Source organism: Papio anubis, chromosome 20, assembly GCF_008728515.1.
Source record: "Papio anubis isolate 15944 chromosome 20, Panubis1.0, whole genome shotgun sequence".
NCBI lineage: Eukaryota > Metazoa > Chordata > Mammalia > Primates > Cercopithecidae > Papio > Papio anubis.
The window spans coordinates 48,147,344-48,168,093 of record NC_044995.1 but is presented as its reverse complement, the minus strand read 5'-3'; the positions used below and the strand labels follow the sequence as shown (position 1 = coordinate 48,168,093).

Sequence of the window (20,750 nt, the reverse complement as noted above, 5' to 3'; positions counted from 1 at the left end):
TAAAATCAAGGACAAGACAACAGCATGGTCAGCCACCGGACCACGGCCTGTGACTCGGTGCTGCCTGGCTGTCCCTGCGCCCTGCCGGACCCTCGGCTGGGCCTCCAATGGCTGAGTCAGGCCCGTGGGTAGACACACAGACAGACAGACAGATATTGCATATATCAGGTTTTGTTTCTGTTTGTTTCATACCGGATACCCTTCATATTCACAGCTGGAAGACAGAGACAGGGGATGGGGGACAAAGGAGAGAGTGGGAGAGAATGCCACCTGGGGTGGTCTCTGGATAGGGGAAAAGAGGTCCTTTGGCAAGAAGGGTGGGGGTGCACAGGGCAGGGGAGAGGGGGTGCCTCTGAGGTGGGTGTGAGAACAGCATTTGACCCTGAGCCAGGGGTATGCCAGCCTGCATGAAAAGTGAGGAGTGGGGAGTCTGGCTGCAGGTGGGGTAGCCACCCCACGGTTGGGGGGACAACCTGCAGTGGGTCAGTGAATGGTGTCTGGGGGCCGGCCCATGGCCCAGGGACCAATCAGAGAGGAGAGCCCTTTCCCAGGACCAAGGTGGGCCCTGGAGGTCTGTCCTCTGGGCAGGGGTTCAGAAATGACCCCTCTGAGTACCCGAGAGCAGGGTTGGGGGTGGTAGAGGCTGAGCACCAGGGGGCACCCCCTGAATACAGCAGGAGGGGAGACAGGACCAAGGACAGCCAGGGACTGGGTAGATCTGGGGGCAATTGTTTTCAGTGGCTTGATTTTTAGTGTGGGTTTTCTTCTTTTTTTTTTTTTTAGATTCTCACTTTCTTATTTTTTATTTATTTTTTTACAAATAGAAATACATCCCTTTTCAATTTTTATTTTTTATTTCATGTCACTGTTTTGTCTTTTTTTTTTTTTAAACTACACGAGCAGAACATGCAGCTATGTGTGTGCGCTGATATTGTTTAAAGGTAATACTTATTCTCGGAAGGCAAGGCACATCTTGTGGTAGAAAATTTCGTGCAAATTAGGAAACATGGAATTTTTTTAAGGTGTTTTTTTTGTATCTTTTTTTTTTTTTTTTTAAAGAGGAAGTGGGGGGCAGGGGGGGGGCGAGGGGGAGGGAGATAGAGCCAGGTATAATCTGCCATGCATGTGTGTCAGCGCCGCCAGCTGACCTCGGGAGCCAGGTCGCAGGAGTCCTTGACTAAGCACCATGCAAAGTTAGGTAAAGAGTTGGTTCTCGTCGCGCCCTGACCCTCGGGAGCCCGGCTGGCCCCCCTCCCCAACCCCACGACCCCCACCCTGGCTGAGAAGCTTCCGGACACCCCAATGGCACAGCCCTACCACCCCCTCCCCTGCGCGCCCTCCTGGAGAGCGGCCCACGCTTTGGTCCCCAAGGGCCACCGGGGGGCGGGGCCCTGAGGACAGACAGACGGACGGACGGACCAAGGGCTCGAGGCCAGAGGATGGCGAACCTCTCTTGGGGGGGTGATGGGGAAGGGTCCTGGGTCTTTCTCTTCAGGAGCGAGCGGGTTCGCCAAGCTCCTGGGGCTAGTTTGGGAGGAGAGTCTGGATTTCGGGGGCAGGGGGGTGAGGCTAGGAGCAGGTGAGACCCGGAGACCTGCCCTGGCTTTGGCCTGGGTGTGGGGAGGGGGCCGTGGTGGGGGGAGATTCTCCCTAGGCATGGAGGTCAGTTGGGGCTGGGCTGGGTGGGCCGGGGAGGGGGCCTTGTGTTTGAGCTCGGTGGCCCTAAAACACCTACCACCCCCTCCCAGGCCTCCCCTAAAGATGGCGATCCCGGGGTGGGGGTGGAGGTGTGGATGGGGCCAGGGAGCCGGGGTGGGGGGCACCTGGCGTCCCCAGCTTAGTGTTTTTGGAGCGGCTCAACGGAAAAACGCTTAGCAGATGGGAGGCCCCCTGCACGGCCGCGAGGGGGCCCCGAGGTGCGACGCCGAACCCCCCCCAGAACCCTCCCCGTCCCGAGCGGGGACCGCTGGCGTCGGCCTCCTCTCTCCTCGGGGGCCCAGCCGTTATGCACGTCCCCCGGCTGGAGGCCCGCTTGAGGCGATGAGTGGCGGCAGTCCCCGCCGCTGGGAGAGCACCAAAGGGAGGAAATGCTCAAAATAAACATGAACGTGAAGCACCGGCTTCCCCAGAGCCCATCCCAGCAGTCTGGGATGCTTGAGGTGACGTAGCTCTGCCCCTTGGAGCCGCAGGAGGGGCCCCATCTCTCTAGCTCTGGGGAAGTACGGCGATGAGGGTGACTGGAGGGGCTGGTGGAGGGGCTGGAGGGGAGGGGGAGGAGGCCCGTGGCCATTCCGTGTCCCAGCTGGACAAAGGCGGGTGGTGGGAATCAGGCACTTAAACCACTCGCTCTCACCTCCCACCGCCAGGGGCTGATGGGGGGGCTCCAGACGGGCACCCCCAACTCGGGGAGCTCTGGATGTCCCGGCTCCCCCATCCGCTTCTTCGGAAAGTGCATTTCTTACAGTGTGTGCAATGTGGGTCCCTCCCTTTGGGGGTGTGAGCCGGGCGAGGTGGGGTGAGGGGGGCCTCCTATGCCGGGGGTGGGGGGGGGGGGGGGGGGGGGGGGGGATCAATTGCATAATTGCATAGAGACTTCTCCTCCCAAACGGGCGGGCGCGAGGGCTGAAAGAGTCCCCAGCGAGACAGCGAGTCGGCCGGCGCTTTGGGAGGGGCGCGTGGGGAGGCCCCACAGCAGGCAGGGCCCCCTCGAGGGCCAGCAGGTGCCTGGGCCTCGCTCCCTCCCCTGGCCAGGGCTAGCAAGCGCCACGCACCCCCGTGACATCACCACTCGCCTGCCCCACCCTGCCTGCCTCCGCGGTCTCTGCTGCCCGGCCGGGGTCCGCTGCGTCTCCCTTTCCCCCCAGTGGCTGCGTCCTCGGTGGGGAGGGCGGGGGCCGGTCCGTGTCCGGCAGAGGCGCGGGGGCCCGGGGAGAGGTGGCTTTGCTGGGTGTCGCGCCTGTCGGCCCTGGGCACAGGCTCCAGGCTGTGCTCACCTGGTCTCCGGACAGAGCCAGGGCCTCCGGGGCGCGGGCGGGTGGCAGGCGTCTGTCCTTCCCGAGCAGCAGGCGGAGAGATGAATAATTTAGGAAGACGCCCTTGTCCCGGGTCTCCCGTGGGGTGGTGGGGCCTGACCCTCCAGTCCTGTGGCCTTGGCGTCCCGAGAGTTGGAAACGTTGCGTCTTTACCTTTTGTCTTCTTGCTTGGGTGGGTTTTTAGTTTTTCTTCTTCTTCTTTTTCCTTTGTTTTTTCTTTTCCTCCTGCGTGTGTGCGTCTGTGTGTTTTGTCTTTTCGGCCGGGCTGGGGGTCGGCGGGGGTGTTCTTGTTCACTCTAATTTTCCACCGAAAACGTGGGCCGGGGGCCAGCTGTGCGGCCCCCTGGGATTCCCGGGACGATGGAGAAGGGGCGAGGGAAGAAGACCTTTGCTATCCCAGATACCAGGACTGAGTGGCCCAGTGGCGACAGAGAGAGGGGGAGGGGGAGAGAGAGAAAGGGAGAGAAGTCAAGGGGTCAAACTCTGTTGCAGACATGTTTTACCTCTTCCCACGCTCCCCCCCACCTCCTGCAACCCTGGGACCTCAGTTTCCCCATCCCAGGCTCTAACAACCTGCTGGGTGACCCAGGGCAAGTGACTTCATCTCTGAGGAAGGCTGCCAGACACAGTACAGGATGCCCAGTAAAACCCGAGTTCTGGTTAACACAGAATTCTTTTAGTATAAGTCTAGCCCATGCAACATTGGGGATATACTTATACTTAAAAAGATCTGTTTATCTGGAACTGTATTTTATATTTTATTTATTTATTTGTTTATTTGTTTGTTTTTTGAGATGGAGTTTCACTCTTATTGCCCAGGCTGGAGTGCAATGGAGTGATATTGGCTTACCACAACCTCAGTCTCCTGGGTTCAAGCATTTCTCCTGCCCCAGTCTCCCGAGTTGCTGGGATTACAGGCGTCCACCACCACGCCTGGATAATTTTTGTATTTTTAGTAGAGATGGAGTTTCACCATGTTGGCCAGACTGGTCTCAAACTCCTGACCTCAAGTGATCCACCTACCTTGGCCTCCCAAAGTGCTGGAATTACAGGTGTAAGCCCGCGCTCCCAGCCTGGAACTCAATCTTATTTTATTATTTATTTATTTATGTATTTATTTATTTATTGAGACGGAGTCTTGCTCTCTTGCCAGGCTGGAGTGCAGTGGCATGATCTCGGCTCACTGCAACCTCTGCCTCCCAGGTTCCAGCAATTCTCCTGCCTCAGCCTCCCGAGTAGCTGGGATTACAGGCGTGTGCCACCATACTCAGCTGATTTTTGTATTTTTAGTAGAGATGGGGTTTCACCATGTTGGCCAGGATGGTCTCACTCTCTTGACCTCGTGATCCGCCCGCCTTGGCCTCCCAAAGCGCTGGGATTACAGGCGTGAGCCACTGCGCCTGGCCTTTATTTTATATTTTAAAAATCATTTTCTTCTTTATTTTATTTATCTTTATTTATTTATGAGACAGTCTTGCTCTGTTGCCCAAGCTAGAGTGCAGGTGTGATCTTGACTCTCTATAACCTCTGCCTCCTGGGTTCAAGTGATCCTTGTAACTTAGCCTCCCGAGTAGCTGGGATTACAGGCATGCCCCACCACACCCAGCTCATTTTTGTATTCTTAGTAGAGACTGAGTTTCTCCATGTTGGCCGGGCTGGTCTTGAACTCCTGGCCTCAAGTGATCCACCATCTTGGCCTCCCAAAGTGCTGGGATTACAGGCAGGAGCCACTGTGGCCAATTTATTATCTTATTTTATTTTGAGACAGGGTCTCGCTCTGTTGCCCAGGCTGGAGTGTAGTGGTGCCATCATAGCTCACTGCAACCTCCACCTCCTGGGCTCAAGTGATCCTCCCACCTTAGCCTCCCAAGTAGCTGGGACCACAGGTACGTACCACCACACCTGACTAGTTTTTTTTGTTTTGTTTTGTTTTTTTTTTGTAGAGAGGGGGTTTCACCATGTAGACCAGGCTGGTCTTGAACTCCTGCCTCCCAAAGTGCTAGGATTACAGACATGAGCCACCACACCAGCTGCCTTGTTTACTTCATGAAGAGTTTTTTTGTTGTTGATTTTTTGAGACAGAGTCTTACTCTGGTCACCAGGCTGGAGTGCAGTGGCACGATCCTGGCTCACTGCAACCTCTGCCTCCCGGGTTCAAGTGATTCTCTCGCCTCAGCCTCCAGAGTAGCTGGGATTACAGTCATGCGCCATCACACCTGGCTAATTTTTGTATTTTTGGTAGAGACGGGGTTTCTCCATGTTGGCCAGGCTGGTCTCAAACTCCTGACCTCAGGTTATTCGTCTGCCTTGGCCACTCAAAGTGCTGGGATTACAGGCATGAGCCAGTGCGCACGGCCTTGAGAATGTTTTTAAAAAGTAAACAAGAGGCCGGGTGTGGTGGCTCACGCCTGTAATCCCAGCACTTTGGGAGGCCAAGGTGGGCGGATCACCTGAGGTCAGGGGTTCGAGACCAGCCTGGCCAACATGGTGAAACCCTATCTCTACTAAAAAATACAAAAATTAGCCAGGCGTGGTGGCACGTGCCTGTAATCCCAGCTACTTGGGAGGCTGAGGCAGGAGAATCAGGGGTGGAGGTTGTGGTGAGCCGAGATCGCGCCACTGCCCTCCAGCCTGGACAGCATAAGACAGTCTCAAAAAAAAAAAAATGCCGGGCGCGGTGGCTCAAGCCTGTAATCCCAGCACTTTGGGAGGTCGAGATGGGTGGATCACGAGGTCAGGAGATCGAGATCCTCCTGGCTAACACGGTGAAACTCCGTCTCCACTAAAAAATACAAAAAACTAGCCAGGCGAGGTGGCGGACGCCTGTAGTCCCAGCTACTCGGGAGGCTGAGGCAGGAGAATGGCATAAACCCGGGAGGCGGAGCTTGCAGTGAGCTGAGATCCGGCCACTGCACTCCAGCCTGGGCGACAGAGCGAGACTCCGTCTCAAAAAAAAAAAAAACAAAAAAAACACGAGAGAAAACAAAAAAATTTCTCCCCTTTAATGATGGCCCCAGCCCCCCCATGAAGGAGGGGGTAGGTCTCCCTCCACTGCTCTGTTTTGCGGGAAGAAAGTGAGGCCCAGAGAAGTCAAGGAACTTGCCCGAGGTCACCAGCATGGAAGTGGCAGAGTGGGAGCTTGAACTCAGGCCTGTCTGACTCTGGCTCTCGTTTCTGCTCCTGCCCAGGGCCAGCCCCCTCGCCTGCCTCTCGGGACCCCCTTGGCATCTTCTGAGCACTGTCCTGGGCGTTCAGGGCCCATCCTGTCACAGGACCCCCGGATGGCCCCCCCCCTCACCCCACAGAAGTTCACTAAGCGCAGCGGAGCTGAGGATGGCTCTCAACCTTCCAGAGGCGGGAGACCGAGGCTCAGGGAGGGGAGGTCTGCATGGGGCTGTACCCAGGGTCATGTAATTTGGGGACAGCTCTGGCCTCAGTCTCTGCAGAGAAGCCGCTGTCCAGACTCCTGCACTGGAAATGCAAACTGCAACCTTGGATGGAGCATCCAGTGTGGACTGTGAGGGGAGGGCTGTGCCTCTGGACCGGGGGAGACCCCTGAGGTTAGAGGCGGGGCTGCCCCCTACCCCTGTGGCCAATCATTCAACAGAGCCCCTCCAACCGGGCAGCCGCTGGGCCAGCCCATGGAACTGGCGCCACCATGGTTCCCAGCGCCCCACCTCCAGCCAAGTTCAAGTTCATCTTGGCCATTACCTCATGTCTGGTTTCTGTTGGCAACCGACAGACTCTGGGCGTGACCCTCCCGTGGTGGACCAGCCTCCCCTCAGCCCTTCCTCCCCCTCTTCCCTCCCCTCCCCTTCCTGCCTGGCTCTGGCCCCAGCAATGGTGGTGGGGGAGGTACCCTCAACTCCATATCCTCCCACTCAGCTGAGGGGAGACCGAGGCAGCGGGTGTGTAGGGTGAGGTCCAGGCTCTGGTATCCCGCTGGCCTGGCTGCAGCCGCTTGTGTGGCTCCGGGCATGTGGCTCAACGCCTGCCTTGCCCCCCACCCTCGGTTTACCCACCTGCTTACGTGGGCCCCCGTGCAGGAGAAATGTAGGGGCGTGGAGGGCATCACAGAGGGGAGCGGCCGGGGCATCAGAGCCACTCAGCCTCACGGTGGGGGGATTAATGGGGAAGGACAAGGGGGGATGGGTGGGTAACTGACCAGGGCGAGATCAATTAGCATTGATCACAGGGAGGGATATTGATCGGGGGAGAGTCTGTGGACTGGGGGGTGTCGGGAGCCGGAGAGGCAGAGGGGAAGGGGCGCCCACCCAGGCTTCGGGGGAGGAGGGGGCAGAGGGAAGCGAATCCCTGCCAGGAATAGAGGAGGCGGAGGCAGAAGTGCTGACTGGCCAGAATCGGAAATGAGAGGCCTCTGAGCTCAGGGTCCTTTGAGCGGGAGCGGGGAGAGGGGAGAGCGGCTCTCACTGCTTCTTCCCTCCCTCTCTCTGGGTCTGCAGGGAGGCAGCGGTGCCCGGCCTCACCCCGGGTGCTCTTAGTCCAGTCAGGGCAGCAGCGCTGGGGTCCTCCCCAGACCTGCCCTCCCCTGACACCCACTTTGGGGACCTCGCCTTCCCCCCAACTCATGCTCCCCTGAGAGCCTCTTGACAATGTGTCACCTCCCCTCTGTGCCCCAGAAAGTTCTGACTCCCAGGCCTGGCGGGTGGCCACTCCCTCCCTCTGAACCCTTCTATGGCTCCCCACTACCCCAGAGCAAAGCCCAGCCCAGGTCATCTGTCTGGCGCCTGCCATCGGAGGTCTCTCACATTCCAGCCATTTCCCACATCGCCCCCCCCAACAACATTGCCTATGCTGAGACCCCTGCCAGTGCCCCCCCACCCACCCCATTCCGCCAGCCCTGTTCCCATTCCTTCAGGGTTCCCAGAGGGGTCCAGCCAGTCAAGAGAGGGATGCTAAGAAAGATGCCGCCCTTGCCTGCCTCAGTTTCCCTCCCCTCCCAGGCTCGAGCGGGGTGGGGCTGGAGCCAGCGCAGTCTGAGAAGGGTCCCGGGCCCTGGCAGGACTGCCCGGTCAGAGTTTCGTCCAAGGCAGAGGCTGGGGAAGGGTTAAGCGGGCGGCCTCCTCCCGCCGCAGCTTTTATTAGGTTTGGGTTCTGAACCACTTAAGACATTCCCAGCCTCCGGCAGGGAGAGATGTGGGGTGGAGGTGGCAGAGGTAACGCCTGGCTCCATCAGCACCGGGCGAGGGAGAGGGTGGTTGGTCATAGGTGGCCCAAATCCCAAAGCGAGGAGTCCTGGATGTCTGCTCACAGGGGGCCCTGACCAAGCCACTCCCCTCACCGGGGCTCTGTGGGTGCAAGGCAGGGTGCTTAATGTTTAGGGGGTGTGGGGAAGTCTGAACCTATCTGTGCCCTTTCTATCCCCCAGTGCCCTTCAAAGGCTCCTGGTGTGGGTACCCAAGGCCAGAGGAAGAGACAGAGGTTCAGAGCAGCGCTGGGCTGCAGCCCTGGCTCCTGACCCAGGATTCCCTACACCCACGGCACGCGGGTCTCCTCTGAACTCAGAAGCAGCTTCAATCCCTGCTTCCTCTCTGGCTGGTTTTGTGGAGCCTGGGAGGAGAGGGAGGGGCCGCCTACAGGCGTCCTGGGCATCCAGCACAGGGAGGGAGGGGGAATGCCATGTCCCCTCCCCCACCCCATCCACTCAGCCAGGACAGCCCCGCAGGGTCCCGGGGAGGCCCCCTGACCCTTGCCTGTGCGCTGTGCATCAGGAAACCTCCCGCAGTGGCCGGAAGATTTGAACACGGCCCCTGGGGACCCCACACATCTCCACGCTCTGCAGTTCTTTGGCTGCTGGGTAGACCAGAGCTCGTTTCTCTCGGCGTCTGGACCTCCCAGGCCTGCGGCAGCCGCCCCTACATCCTCCAACCCTTTCCCCAACACAAACCGGGGAGACAGCAGAGGCTCAAAGGTCCAGCTGCTCACCCACAACCCGCAGACGCGCTCACACACTCCTGGCCTGCACAGAGCCTCTTGCAGGGGTGGGGGGCGAGGGACACCTGGGCCTGGGGCTAAGGCTGCCCTCCCACGCCTCTACTCCCTAGACCGCTATGCAGCCTCAGGCAATTCACTTCCCCTCTCTGAACCTCCTCTGTCCACCGCCTGCCTGCCCGCCTGCCTTCTGGGGGTGGTAGGACCCCGGCCACGCTCACTCGGCTGCAGCCGCCTGATCATGAAGGTCAGCATGGACACGGACGCCGGCCCCTGCCCCATCCTGTCTGTTCTACTGACGAAGCCCCTCTGCCCCCACCCCTCACACTGGCTTTGACGTGGGCTGGAGCCTGGGGTGGGGGCTCGGATGCTGTCCTGGGAGGCCCCACGCCCCGCCATGGGCTGCCTCGGTTTCCCCGGCTGGTCCCTCTAGGCCTCAGTGTGGATGGGGGATGGAGGCTGGGGGCGGGGGGTGATGCGCTGTGTGACCCTGGGCAGATCCCCTTGTCTCTCTGGGCCTTAGTTTTCCCATCTGTGCAATGGAAAGCAAATGGTAACGACACTGGTCCCATAGCTCTACCATGATGGCACCATGATGGTCTCCAGGAGACGCCCCTGGGGACCCCACAGGCTGAGTCTGGGGCCACACCCCATCCCCCCAGGACCAAGGTGGAGGGAAATTTGGCCTCAGGGAGAGGCCAGGCGGGGGCTCGAGGCCCGGGTGGGGTGTGGGAGGCTGGCGCCCCTGTGCCGGGGGTGTGGCGTGGGACCCAGCAGGCCCTCCTCGCCCTGAGCCCCCCGGGCCGGCCCCACTGCCCTGCCCCTCCCGCCCCCCCAGCCGGCCTCTTGGCCCCTACCTGTGCCTGATAAATGCCCGCAGGATCCCTTGGTCCTAATCCCACAAAGGAACGGTTTGCAGGGGACGTGTCGGGCGGAGAGTAGGCTGCAGGGAGGAGAGAGACCGAGAGCCCATTAGCGAGGGGTTGCGGGAGCCGGGGCAGCCCTGGCCCCAGAGATGGTGGCCACCGCCAGGCGTCACGCAGCCGCGCCTCCGCACCTGGTGCCTGGGGCCTCCGAGCCTGCCACCCTCCCTCGGCTGAACCACGCCCCCCTGAAAGGCCCGAGGTCCTTGGGAGGCGGGGATCCTGACTCGAGGGGCCCGGGGGTCACGGCTGACATCGCCCAGGTGGGCGGGGTGTCTGCTGAGAGGGAAGGCAGGATGGCTCCGTAATGCACAAAACCGCCCGTGAATTATTCAGGGTGTGCAGTGGCCGCCCGGTCCTGCCACTGAGGGCTGCCTCCACGCGGGGTGCATGAATTATTGAGGGCGTTTTATTAATCTTCCTCCCGGAGAGGGCAGAGGGCGGGCTGGGTGTGTGCATACATACAGATGTGCATATTTATATTTCAGTCTCAGCGATTATATTTTGTCGGCGTGTGAGTAACTCACGGCCTGGTGCTACAGCGGGGATGGGGGCTTCAGACAGGCCGGGACCCAGGTAGGGGGAGAAGAAGCTGCAACAGGTGGGGTCCCCAAGTTGTCCTGGCTGGGGCTTGGGGGAGCTGGAGGCAGCGAGGCTCAGGGGGAAAAGTAGGAGTAGATTTGCAGTTAAGAGCCCCCGTGCAGAGAAAGGGGGGTGGAATCCATGCCTATCCTGCATTTATTAAGTGTCTACTGTATGCCAGGCACTGGGCATAATCCCATTGAGCCCTGAGTGGATACTACACAGTATCCTGCATCTATTAAGTGTCTACTGTATACCAGGCTCTGGGCATAATCCCACCGAGCCCTGAGTGGGTCCTACACAGTATCCTGCATCTATTAAGTGTCTACTGTATACCAGGGTCTGGGCAGAATCCCACTGAACCCTGACTGGGTCCTATGCAGGATCCTGCATTTATTAAGTGTCTATTGTATGCGAGGCACTGGGCATAATCCCATTGAGCCCTGAGTGGATACTACACAGTATCCTGCATCCATTAAGTGTCTACCTTATACCAGGCTCTGAGCACAATCCCACCGAACCCTGAGTGGATCCTCTGCAGGATCCTGCATTTATTAAGTGTCTATTGCATACCAGGCTCTGGGCATGATCCCACTGAGCCCTGAGTGGATCCTATGCAGTCAATGCTCCCATTTCACAGATGAGCAGGCAGGGACGGCGGGCAAGAATGACCACAGCTGCCTGACACCACGCAGCGTCAGGCGCCACGAGGAACGTCCACCCTGCCTCCCTGACCCACGTCACTGGCTTGTTCCCCACTGCCCTGGGAATTGGGCACCAAGGCGAACCCATTTTGCAGCTGAGAAAACTGAGGCTCAGAGAGGGGAAGACACCTGCCTGAGGTCACACAGGGAGAGAGCTGCAGAGGCGGGATTCCAGCCCAGGGTGGATTTGGGTCCAATCTCCTCCAGCCAGTGCTCAGAAGAAGCCGTTTTTTTTTTGTTTGTTTGTTTGTTTTTTTTTTGAGACGGAGTCTTGCTCTGTCACCCAGGCTGGAGTGCAGTGATGCGATCTTGGCTCACTGCAAGCTCCGCCTCCCGGGTTTACGCCATTCTCCTGCCTCAGCCTCCCGAGTAGCTGGGACTACAGGCGCCTGCCACCTCGCCCGGCTAGTTTTTTTTGTATTTTTTAGTAGAGACGGGGTTTCACCGTGTTAGCCAGGATGGTCTCGATCTCCCAACCTCGTGATCCGCCCATCTCGGCCTCCCAAAGTGCTGGGATTACAGGCTTGAGCCACCACGCCCGGCCAAAGAAGCCAGTTTTTATGGGCAGGCAGCCCGGGTTCTGGCAGGCAGTGGGGCCGGGGGGAGGAACGCCGGGGCAGGGGGAAGAGGAGCTGAGGGCGCACAGAAGGAACCACGGCCACCAACTGCTTGGGTGGGGTGGGGTGGGGGGGTCTCATTTGGAGAGTGAGGGACAGAGATGCTCAAAAAGGGGGGTGAGGGGCAGATGGAGCCCATGGGGAGAGGTCTCTGGGTTCTGAGATGTCTGGCGCCCTGTGAGGGTGGGTGACCCACCCAAGCCTGCATGGGGGTCACGGGACAGTCTGGGGATAGAGCCACTGCGGACGAACGGGGTGGACCTCAGGACGAGGATGCCAGGACCGAGGGGCCATCCAGCGGCCACCCAGAACCACATCCAGAGGGCGGAAAAGTCTAGAAGGTGCAGTGGCCAGCAACCCAGGGGCTTCTGGGTCAGGTGGACAGGCAAAGAGGGTCCCATCTAAAGGTGTGGTCCAGTCCAGATCACCCAAAGGAACTGCGCCTGGCATAGCTCCTTCCTCCCCAAGAAGCCAGAACTCTGGAAATGTTTATGTAAAACGTCCTGATTTTAAAATGATAACAACCGTTCTCCTTTTCCACAAAAGACCAGTCTGGGGGTGGAGTCTGGCCCTCGGGCCACCACTGTGAGATCCACATCCACTGTCAGCTGCTTGACACACCAGGGAGCGTTTCTGATGGCCCATGGTGGGCACCGGGGTCCCCCAGGCGACTCGGCGAAGGGGACAGACCCTGGACTCTCACCCTGGCCCGTGGCTTGGTCCGGTCAGCCCCTAAGGCTGCCTCAGCCCTACATGGGCCCAACCATGTGGCCCCGGGCTGTTTTCCGGAGACCCACCAAACTCGCCAGGCCCCGCAGGGTCGGGCCTGACCTCTGACCTGGCAGTGGGGCTGGGGAGGGGACAGGCCCCCCTGCGGACATCCGCCCCACCAGGGCACCACTTCCCGCGTGCTTACAAGGCGAGGTCGGCGACGTGGCTCCTCCCTCGGAGGTGGTGGCGGGTTTGGTGGCAGGGGGGAGCGCCAGCCGTGGCAGCCCCGGGGGCGGAGGTGCCAGCATCTGAGCAGAAAGGCAGTGGCTGGGCATTTTGAGCTGACCACTTCCATTTAACTGGGGGAACAGAGAGACACGTGGTTAAGGGGTGGGCTCCCCCTCTACCTTGGGCTGCTGGCGCCGGCCGCCCCCGGCTCTGTGCACGGCCCCGGGCAGGATGGCAGGCTGGGGGAGCCAGAGCATGGGTGTGACCATGGCGGGTTTGGTGGGTCTGAGGACGGCCGGAGGTGGAGGGGCCTAGGGACGCCCGCTTACTGGTGTCATTCAAAGCCCGGCACTGCTGGGTCCACGCTCACTGCATCTCCTCCGTAAATCCCCTGCACGCCAACTCGACTGAGTTCCTTCCAAACAGTGCCACTGCCTCCTAACAGCAGGGTCTCTGCGTTTTTCCTAATTCATTACGAGCACGCCATCATCCGCCATCATCCATGGCCCGGCCCGTGGTTCCAAAGTCCGAAAAGCTCTGAACACCCAAAGCTTCCCGTGGAGTCTGGCAAACGCTGTCTCGCTTGAACTGAGTTTGGTGGGTTTTTTGCAATCAATTTCTTCCTGCCCCCCGCCCCAAATCTTTTTTCCTTTTTGAGACAGGGTCTCGCTCTGTCACCCAGGCTGGGGTGCAGTGGCACAATCAGAGCTCACTGCAGCCTCGACTTCCCAGGTTCAAGCGATCCTCCCACCTCAGCCTCCTGAGTAGCTGGGACTACAGGCGCCCGCCACCATGCCTGGCTAATTTTGAAGTATTTTTTTTTTTGTGGAAACAGGGTCACGCTATGCGCCCAGGCTGGTCTTGAACTCTGGGCTTATGCAATCCTCCCACCTTGGCCTCCTAAAATGCTGGGATCACAGGCCTGAGCCGCTATGCCCAGTCCCTCCCTGCCTTGTGTTAACACGAGTACCACTCACGCAGTTGCTGGGACCTGTGGGTGCTACCCAGACCCCACAGGGTGCGACGTGACGTGTCTGAAACCCTGGCATCCGAAAGCATCTCAATTCTGACCCAATCCAGCTGCTTCCCAGCATGACAGAGGAGAGGACTTCAGAGCCGAGTCCCCAAGACCCTTCAAAGCAGAAGTTGTGCCTTTGTGTGAGCACGTGGCCCCCGGGAGGTCACCTGGAGCTGCCAGGAGAGGCCCGAATGCGCCCCGCCCGACTCACCGGTCCAGGTTGCTGGCTGGCTGGGTCGCAGGCCAGCGAGACAAGATCTTTGAGCGGGTCCTGGGGGTTGAGATGAGGTGGGTAGCGGATGGCCGTGTGGGGGAAGTAGGTGGAGGCCGTCTGGGGCAGGATGGACGTCGTAGGGAAATGCAGAGCGGAGGACGGGTGGGGGCTCCGGGCGATCCCTGTGGAGACAGTGGGAAGCGGGGGTTACTTGGGGGCTCCAGCCGGTCTGCTCTGTGACCGTGTAACTGTGTGTCTGCGGGTGTGATTCCTGCCTGCATCTCAGTGCGTTTAATAACAACCAAAAAAAAACCCCAGCTGCACTGACCACATTTACACCCAAATTCCCTGACTCCCACGGCAACCCCAATGGGGCTGTGATACTATCCTGTGTTTTAATTTAATCTTTTAGTTTTGTAGATGTAGAGGTCTTGCTATGTTGCCCAGACGGGTCTTGAACTCCTAGGCTCAAGCAATCCTCCCTCCTCGGCCTCCCAAAGTGCGGGGATTACAGGTGTAAGCCACCGAGCCTGGGTTTTTTCTTTTTTTTTGAGACAGTCTTGCTCTGTCGCCCAGGCTGGAGTGCAGTGGTATGACCTCAGCTCACTGCAACCTCCACCTCCTGGGTTTAAGCAATTATGCTTCAGTCTCCCCAGTAGCTGGGATTACAGGCGCACACCACCACGCCCGGCTAACTTTTGTATTTTTAGTAGAGATGGGGTTTCACTGTGTTGGCCAGGCTGGTCTCGAACTCCTGACCTCTGGTGATCTGCCCACTTCGGCCTCCCAAAGTGCTGGGATTACAGGTGTGAGCCACCGCGCCCGGCCCCATCTTTTTTTTTTTTTTTAACAGAGGATGACAGGGTGGCCTTCAGGGGATGTGTCACCTGCCTGAGGCCACACAGTATCAGGTGGCAGTCCCGGAATTTGAACCCAGCCCATCTGGCTCCATGGTCTATACTATAAACCTGGGGTTGGTAAGCTCTTTCTGCAAATGGCTGAATAGTGATTTTTTTTTTTTTTTTTTTTTTTTTTTTTTTGAGACAGAGTCTCGCTCTGTCACCCAGGCTGGAGTACAGTGGCGCGATCTCTGCTCACTGCAAGCTCCGCCTCCCGGGTTCGCGCCATTCTCCTGCCTCAGCCTCCCGAGTAGCTGGGACTACAGTCGCCGCCACCTCGCCTGGCTAATTTTTTTGTATTTTAAGTAGAGATGGGGTTTCACCGTGTTAGCCAGGATGGTCTCGATCTCCTGACCTCGTGATCCGCCCGCCTCAGCCTCCCAAAGTGCTGGGATTACAGGCTTGAGCCACCGCGCCCGGCTGATTTTTTTTTTTTTTTTTAAGAGATAGAATCTCGCTTTGTCACCCAGGCTGGAGTGCAGAGGCATGATCATGGCTCACTGCAGCCTCGACCTTCTGACTTCAGGTGATCCTCCTGCCTCAGCCTCCCGAGTAGCAGGGACATGTGCCACCACGCCTGGCTAATTTTTTGTATTTTTAGTAGAGATGAGGTTTCATCATGTTGTCCAAGCTGGTCTCACAACTCCTGGACTCAAGCAATCCACCTGCCTCAGCCTCCCAAAGTGCTGGGATTACGGGCATGAGCCACTGTGCCCGGCCTAAATCCAGCATGTAAACCCCGTCTCCATCAGCCATCACTCCTCACCCCCTCCCCCAGCCCCAGCACCCACACATCCCCTTCCTGCCTCTGTGGCTGGGTCTGTCCTGGACATTTCATAGAAATGGGATCACACGCTGTGTGGCCTTTTGTGTCTGGCTTCTCTCACTGAGCGTGACGTCCTCAAGGTGGCCTGCGTCAGAGCCTCGTGCCTTTTCATGGCTGAGTCATATTCTATTGTGATGCCTGCCTTTTCCTCTTTCTAAACAGTTCAGTGATTTTTAGTATTTTCACTATTTATAGCAGTCACTCCCCCGTCTCCCTAGCCTCTGGCCAGATAGTAAATATTTTTGGCTTTTGGCCACGTGGTCTCTGCTGTAATTACTCAGCTCTGCCAAGGCAGGGTGGGAGCTGCCACGGGACATATACAAAGATGTGGTCGTGGCTGTGTGCCAATAAAACTTTATTCATAAGAACAGGCAGCCGGGGGGCTGGCGTTTGCTGACCCCTGGGCCAAATGACTGCTTTGATTTGGGTCTGCCTCTCTGTGTGCATGACTGCGTAAAGAACTAAATATTTTATCACTAGAATGTGGGGTAGTAAGCAATATTTGAGGCTTCCTACAATTGGTCCCGCTTAATCCCAATGGCAACCATGGGAGGTGATTTTTTGTTTGTTTTGTTTTGTTTTTTTGAGATGGGAGTCTTGCTCTGTTGCCCAGGCTGGAGTTCAGTGCGCACGATCTTGGCTCACTGCAGCCTCTGCCTCCCAGGTTCAAGAAATTCTTGGGCCTCAGCCTCCTGAGTAGCTGGGATCACAGGCATGCATCACCACACCACGCTAATTTTCATATTTTAGTAGAGACAAGGTTTCACCATGTTGTCCAGGCTGTTCTTGAACTCCTGATCTCAGGTGATCTGCCTTTCTTGGCCTCCCAAAGTGCTGAGATCAGAGGCGTGAACCACCGTGCCTGGCCGAGGTGGAGATGTCTCTCTCTTTTTTTCTGAGACGGAGCCTCGCTCTGTCGCCCAGGCTGGAGTGCAGTGGCGGGATCTCGGCTCACTGCAAGCTCCGCCTCCCGGGTTCACGCCATTCTCCTGCCTCAGCCTCCCGAGTAGCTGGGACTACAGGCGCCCGCCAACCACACTCAGCTAATTTTTTGTATTTTTAGTAGAGATGGGGTTTCACTGTGTTAGGCAGGATGGTCTCCATCTCCTGACCACTTGATCCACCCGCCTAGGCCTCCCAAAGTGCTGGGATTACAGGCGTGAGCCACCGTGCCTGGCTTTGTTTTTTTTTTTTTTTTTTTTTTTTTTTGAGACAGGGTCTTGCTCTGTTGCCCAGGCTGGAAAGCAATGGCGTGACCTCGGCTCGCTGCAACCTCTGCCTCCTGGGTTCAAGTGATTCTCCTGCCTCAGCCTCCCAAGTAGCTCGGACTACAGGTGCATACCACCATGCTCGGCTAATTTTTGTATTTTTGGTAGACATGGGGTTTCACCATGTTGGACAGGCTGGTCTCGAACTCCTGACCTTGTGATTCACCTGCCTCGGGCTCCCAAGGTGCTGGGATTACAGTCGTGAGCCACCGAGCCTAGCCTTTTTTTTTTTTTTTGAGATGGAATCTTACTCTGTCACCCAGGTTGGAGTGTAGTGGCACGATCTCCGCTCACTGCAACCTCCGCCTCCCGGGTTCAAGCAGTTCTCCTGCCTCAGCCTCCCAAGTAGCTGGGACTACAGGTGCGTGCCACTATGCCTGGCTAATTTTTGTATTTTTAGTAGAGACGGGGTTTCACCACGTTGGACAGGCTGGTCTCGAACCCCTGACCTCGTGATCCACCTGCCTTGGCCTCCCAAAGTGCTGGGATGACAGGCGTGAGCCACTGCGCCGGGCCTCGTTGGCAGCTTCTGATCCTGCCTGTCCATCAGTGTCTGGGGTTGGAATGCGGGGATTAGATTGAGACAGGGGATGAGGGGAGTGAGGTGAAGGGTAAGCCCCAGGTTGCAGCCTCTTCTTATACAAAGGGGGAAACTGAGGCCCAAAGAGACTGAGTCCAACCTCTCAGCTGGGCTGGGACAAGGCCCTGGGCGCTGTCCACTACGGCACCTCTGTGGTTTTCTGCCCACCTAGAAGGCTACAGCAATACGACTCATGGTCAGACATCCAGTGGGACTTCTCTGGCTGTGAGAGGCCTGAGCGCAGGGCCCGCTGCCCCTCCCTGCCAGGGGCCCATGGCGCTCACCGCTGTGCACGGCGATGACAGGCCGGTGGTGCTGGGTGAAGCTGGAGAGGCGGGGAGAGTCCTGGGGGGACGGGCTGTTGAATGGTGACTTGTCCATCTCTGTCTTCTTCACCGGGGACGAGATGCCTGTGGAGGAGATGGGATGAGAGAGTCACAGGCTGGTCACACCCCAGGAGCCCTGGACCTTCCCCAAAGCCAGCCTCCAAAGGGATAGGAAGCCTCATCACCCTGCCTTCTCTTCTTCCAGAATCCTGAAGGGGAGAGGCTGTGAGCCCATTACACGGAGGAGTAAACGGAGGCTCAGAGCAGAGAAGGGGCTGGCCAAGGCGGCACGGCCAGGGGATGGAGAGCTGGGTACCAGCACGTGCCCCTGGGCCTCGCTCCCACCTGTTGCCTACTCTCCTTCCAGAGAAATGGGAAGGCTCAGGACTGCCCCATCACCTAGAAGTCACCCGAGCCCTAGAGAAGGCGCAGGGAGGGCAGAGACAGTCAGGTCCGAAGCCCAGTTAGACCCTGACTGGCTAAGTGCGCGCGGACAAGCCCCAGCTCAGCTCTGCCTTCCTTCATCCACACGGGAGGAAGGAATGGAGCCTCCCGGGATCTGAAGTGAGGTGCATCCACCCTCTGCAGTGCCTTGCTGGCATCACTCTGCAGACAGGGGCCTTACTACCTCCCAGGCTGCCTGGGACAGAAGCCGCGGCAGCCCCCAGCTTAGTAGCTCAGCCCCTCACACCTTCCTCAGTGAATCAACAAATGAAGAAACAGATGGAGGCCGGGCACGGGGGCTCACGCTTGTAATCCCAGCGCTTTGGGAGGCTGAGGTGGGCAGATCACTTGAGGCCAGGAGTTCAAGATCAGCCTGGCCAACATGGTGAAACCCTGTCTCCACTAAAAATACAAAATTAGGTGGGCGTGGTGGCGGGTGCCTGTAATCCCAGCTACTTGGGAGGCTGAGGCAGGAAAATTGCTTGAACCTGGGAGGCGGAGGTTGCAGTGAGCCCAGATCACGCCATTACACTCCAGCCAGGGCTACAGAGCCAGACTCTGTCTCAAACACAGAAAAAACAGATGGATAGCCGGGCGCGGTGGCTCACGCCTGTAATCCCAGCACTTTGGGAGGCTGAGGTGGGTGGATCACGAGGTCAGGAGTTCGAAACCACCCTGGCCAACATGGTGAAACCCCGTCTCTACTAAAAATACAAAAATTAGCCGGGTGTGATGGTGGGCACCTGTAATTCCAGCTACGCGGGAGGCTGAGGCAGGAGAATTGCTTGAACTGAGGAGGCAGAGGCTACAGTGGGCCGAGATTGTGCCATTGCACCCCAGCCCAGGCAACAAGAACGAAACTGTGAAACTCCATCTCAAAAACAAACAAGCAAGCAAACCAACCAAAAACTGATGGATGGACTCAGATAGGCTCACCCACCAAACACTGGCTTCCCTTCCGCTCCAGGCACCCCCCTGGAAAGCCCCTGGGTGTGGGGGAAGCAGGTGGTCCACGGTTCAAACCCCGGCTGGCCATGGGGCTGTGCAACCTGGGGTGAGCCGCCACATCCACCCCTTTTCATAAAACAGGGGATTCTGTAAAGCTCTGGAATTTCCATCGGGAGCAGTGTGGGAGTGGCAGCTGTGAGGACTGCGCCAGGGGTGCCTGTGTGGGTGAAGCCCACGGCCGTCTCGGATCCCTGGGCATCAGGGCATTCTCTGAGGATGCCTTCAGCCCAGCTTTCCGAGGGAACGTCAGCCACCCAGCTCGAAAAATGTTAGTTACTGCAGGAGCCACTGCTGCTGCTATTTGGGGTGAGTGGGGAGATGTCAGGGTGCCCCTTGACACTTGCACCCTGTCTTTAAAATGAAGTGGGAACACAGAATCCCAAAGAGGGCCATTTTGGGTATTTCCAGGAGGCTGGGGTGGAGTCCCGGCTCTGGCGTGGACATGCCTGGCCTTCTGGGGCGGTGTCTTTTTTTTTTTTTTTTTTTGAGATAGAGTCTTGCTCTGTCATCCCGTCTGGAGTGCAATGGCGTGATCTCGGATCACTGCAAGCTCCGCCTCCCAGGTTCAAGCAATTCTCCTGCCTCAGCCTCCCGAGTAGCTGGGATTACAGGCGTGTGCCACCATACTCAGCTGATTTTTGTATTTTTAGTAGACAGGGGTTTCACCATGTTGGCCAGGCTGGTCTCAAACTCCTGACCTCAGGTGATCCGCCCACCTTGGCCTCCCAAAGTGCTCGGATGACAGGCACGAGCCACTGCGTCCGGCCAATTTATTTGTCACCCAGGCTGGAGTGCAGGGGCACGATCACAACTCACTGCAGCCTCAACCTCCTGGGCTTAAGTGATCCTCCCACCTCAGCCTCCCAGGTAGGTGGGACCGCAGCCATGCACCATCATGCCCAGGAAATATTTTTTTTAGAGACGAGGTCTTGCTATGTTGTCCAGGCTGGTCTCAAACTCCTGGCCTCAAGCGATCCCCTTGCCTTGGTCTCTCAAAGTGCTGGGATTACAGGCGTGAGCCACAGCACCTGGCCCCAGGGAAGCTTTTTCAAGTGAGGGCTAAGGATCACATCTCGCCTGAAAATTGCAGTGTCCTGGGCCCTACCCTATCCCTGGAAACGGAATCTCAGGGAGGTGTGCCCTAGAGAGCCACAGTTTTTTTTTTTTTTTTTGAGACGGAGTCTCGCTCTGTCGCCCAGGCTGGAGTGCAGTGGCTGGATCTCAGCTCACTGCAAGCTCCGCCTCCCGGGTTTACGCCATTCTCCTGCCTCAGCCTCCAGAGTAGCTGGGACTACAGGCGCCCGCCACCTCGCCCGGCTAGTTTTTTGTATTTTTAGTAGAGACGGGGTTTCACCATGTTAGCCAGGATGGTCTCGATCTCCTGACCTTGTGATCCGCCCGTCTCGGCCTCCCAAAGT

The 20,750-nt window shown here is 58.0% G+C and overlaps 1 protein-coding gene across 6 annotated transcripts in view; it reads right to left on the bottom strand.

Moving 5' to 3' along the window:
* Nucleotides 1-3,225: 3,225 nt before the first annotated feature.
* Nucleotides 3,226-20,750, bottom strand: part of NFIC (nuclear factor I C) — a 106,497-nt gene continuing 88,972 nt past the window's right edge. For 2 of the 6 annotated variants that reach the window (XM_003914650.5, XM_021930529.2), the window contains exons 7-11: nt 17,839-17,964; nt 13,979-14,163; nt 12,727-12,880; nt 9,842-9,927; nt 3,250-3,441 (exon numbers count right to left, since the gene is read on the bottom strand). In XM_003914650.5, the coding sequence (XP_003914699.1) occupies nt 3,424-3,441; nt 9,842-9,927; nt 12,727-12,880; nt 13,979-14,163; nt 17,839-17,964 (569 nt within the window). In that variant the 3' untranslated portion in view covers nt 3,250-3,423. Of the gene's footprint in view, nt 3,442-9,841; nt 9,928-12,298; nt 12,881-13,978; nt 14,164-17,838; nt 17,965-20,750 lie in introns of those variants that run through there. The other 4 variants (XM_009193137.2, XM_021930528.2, XM_021930530.2 and 1 more) reach the window with 3 other exon arrangements.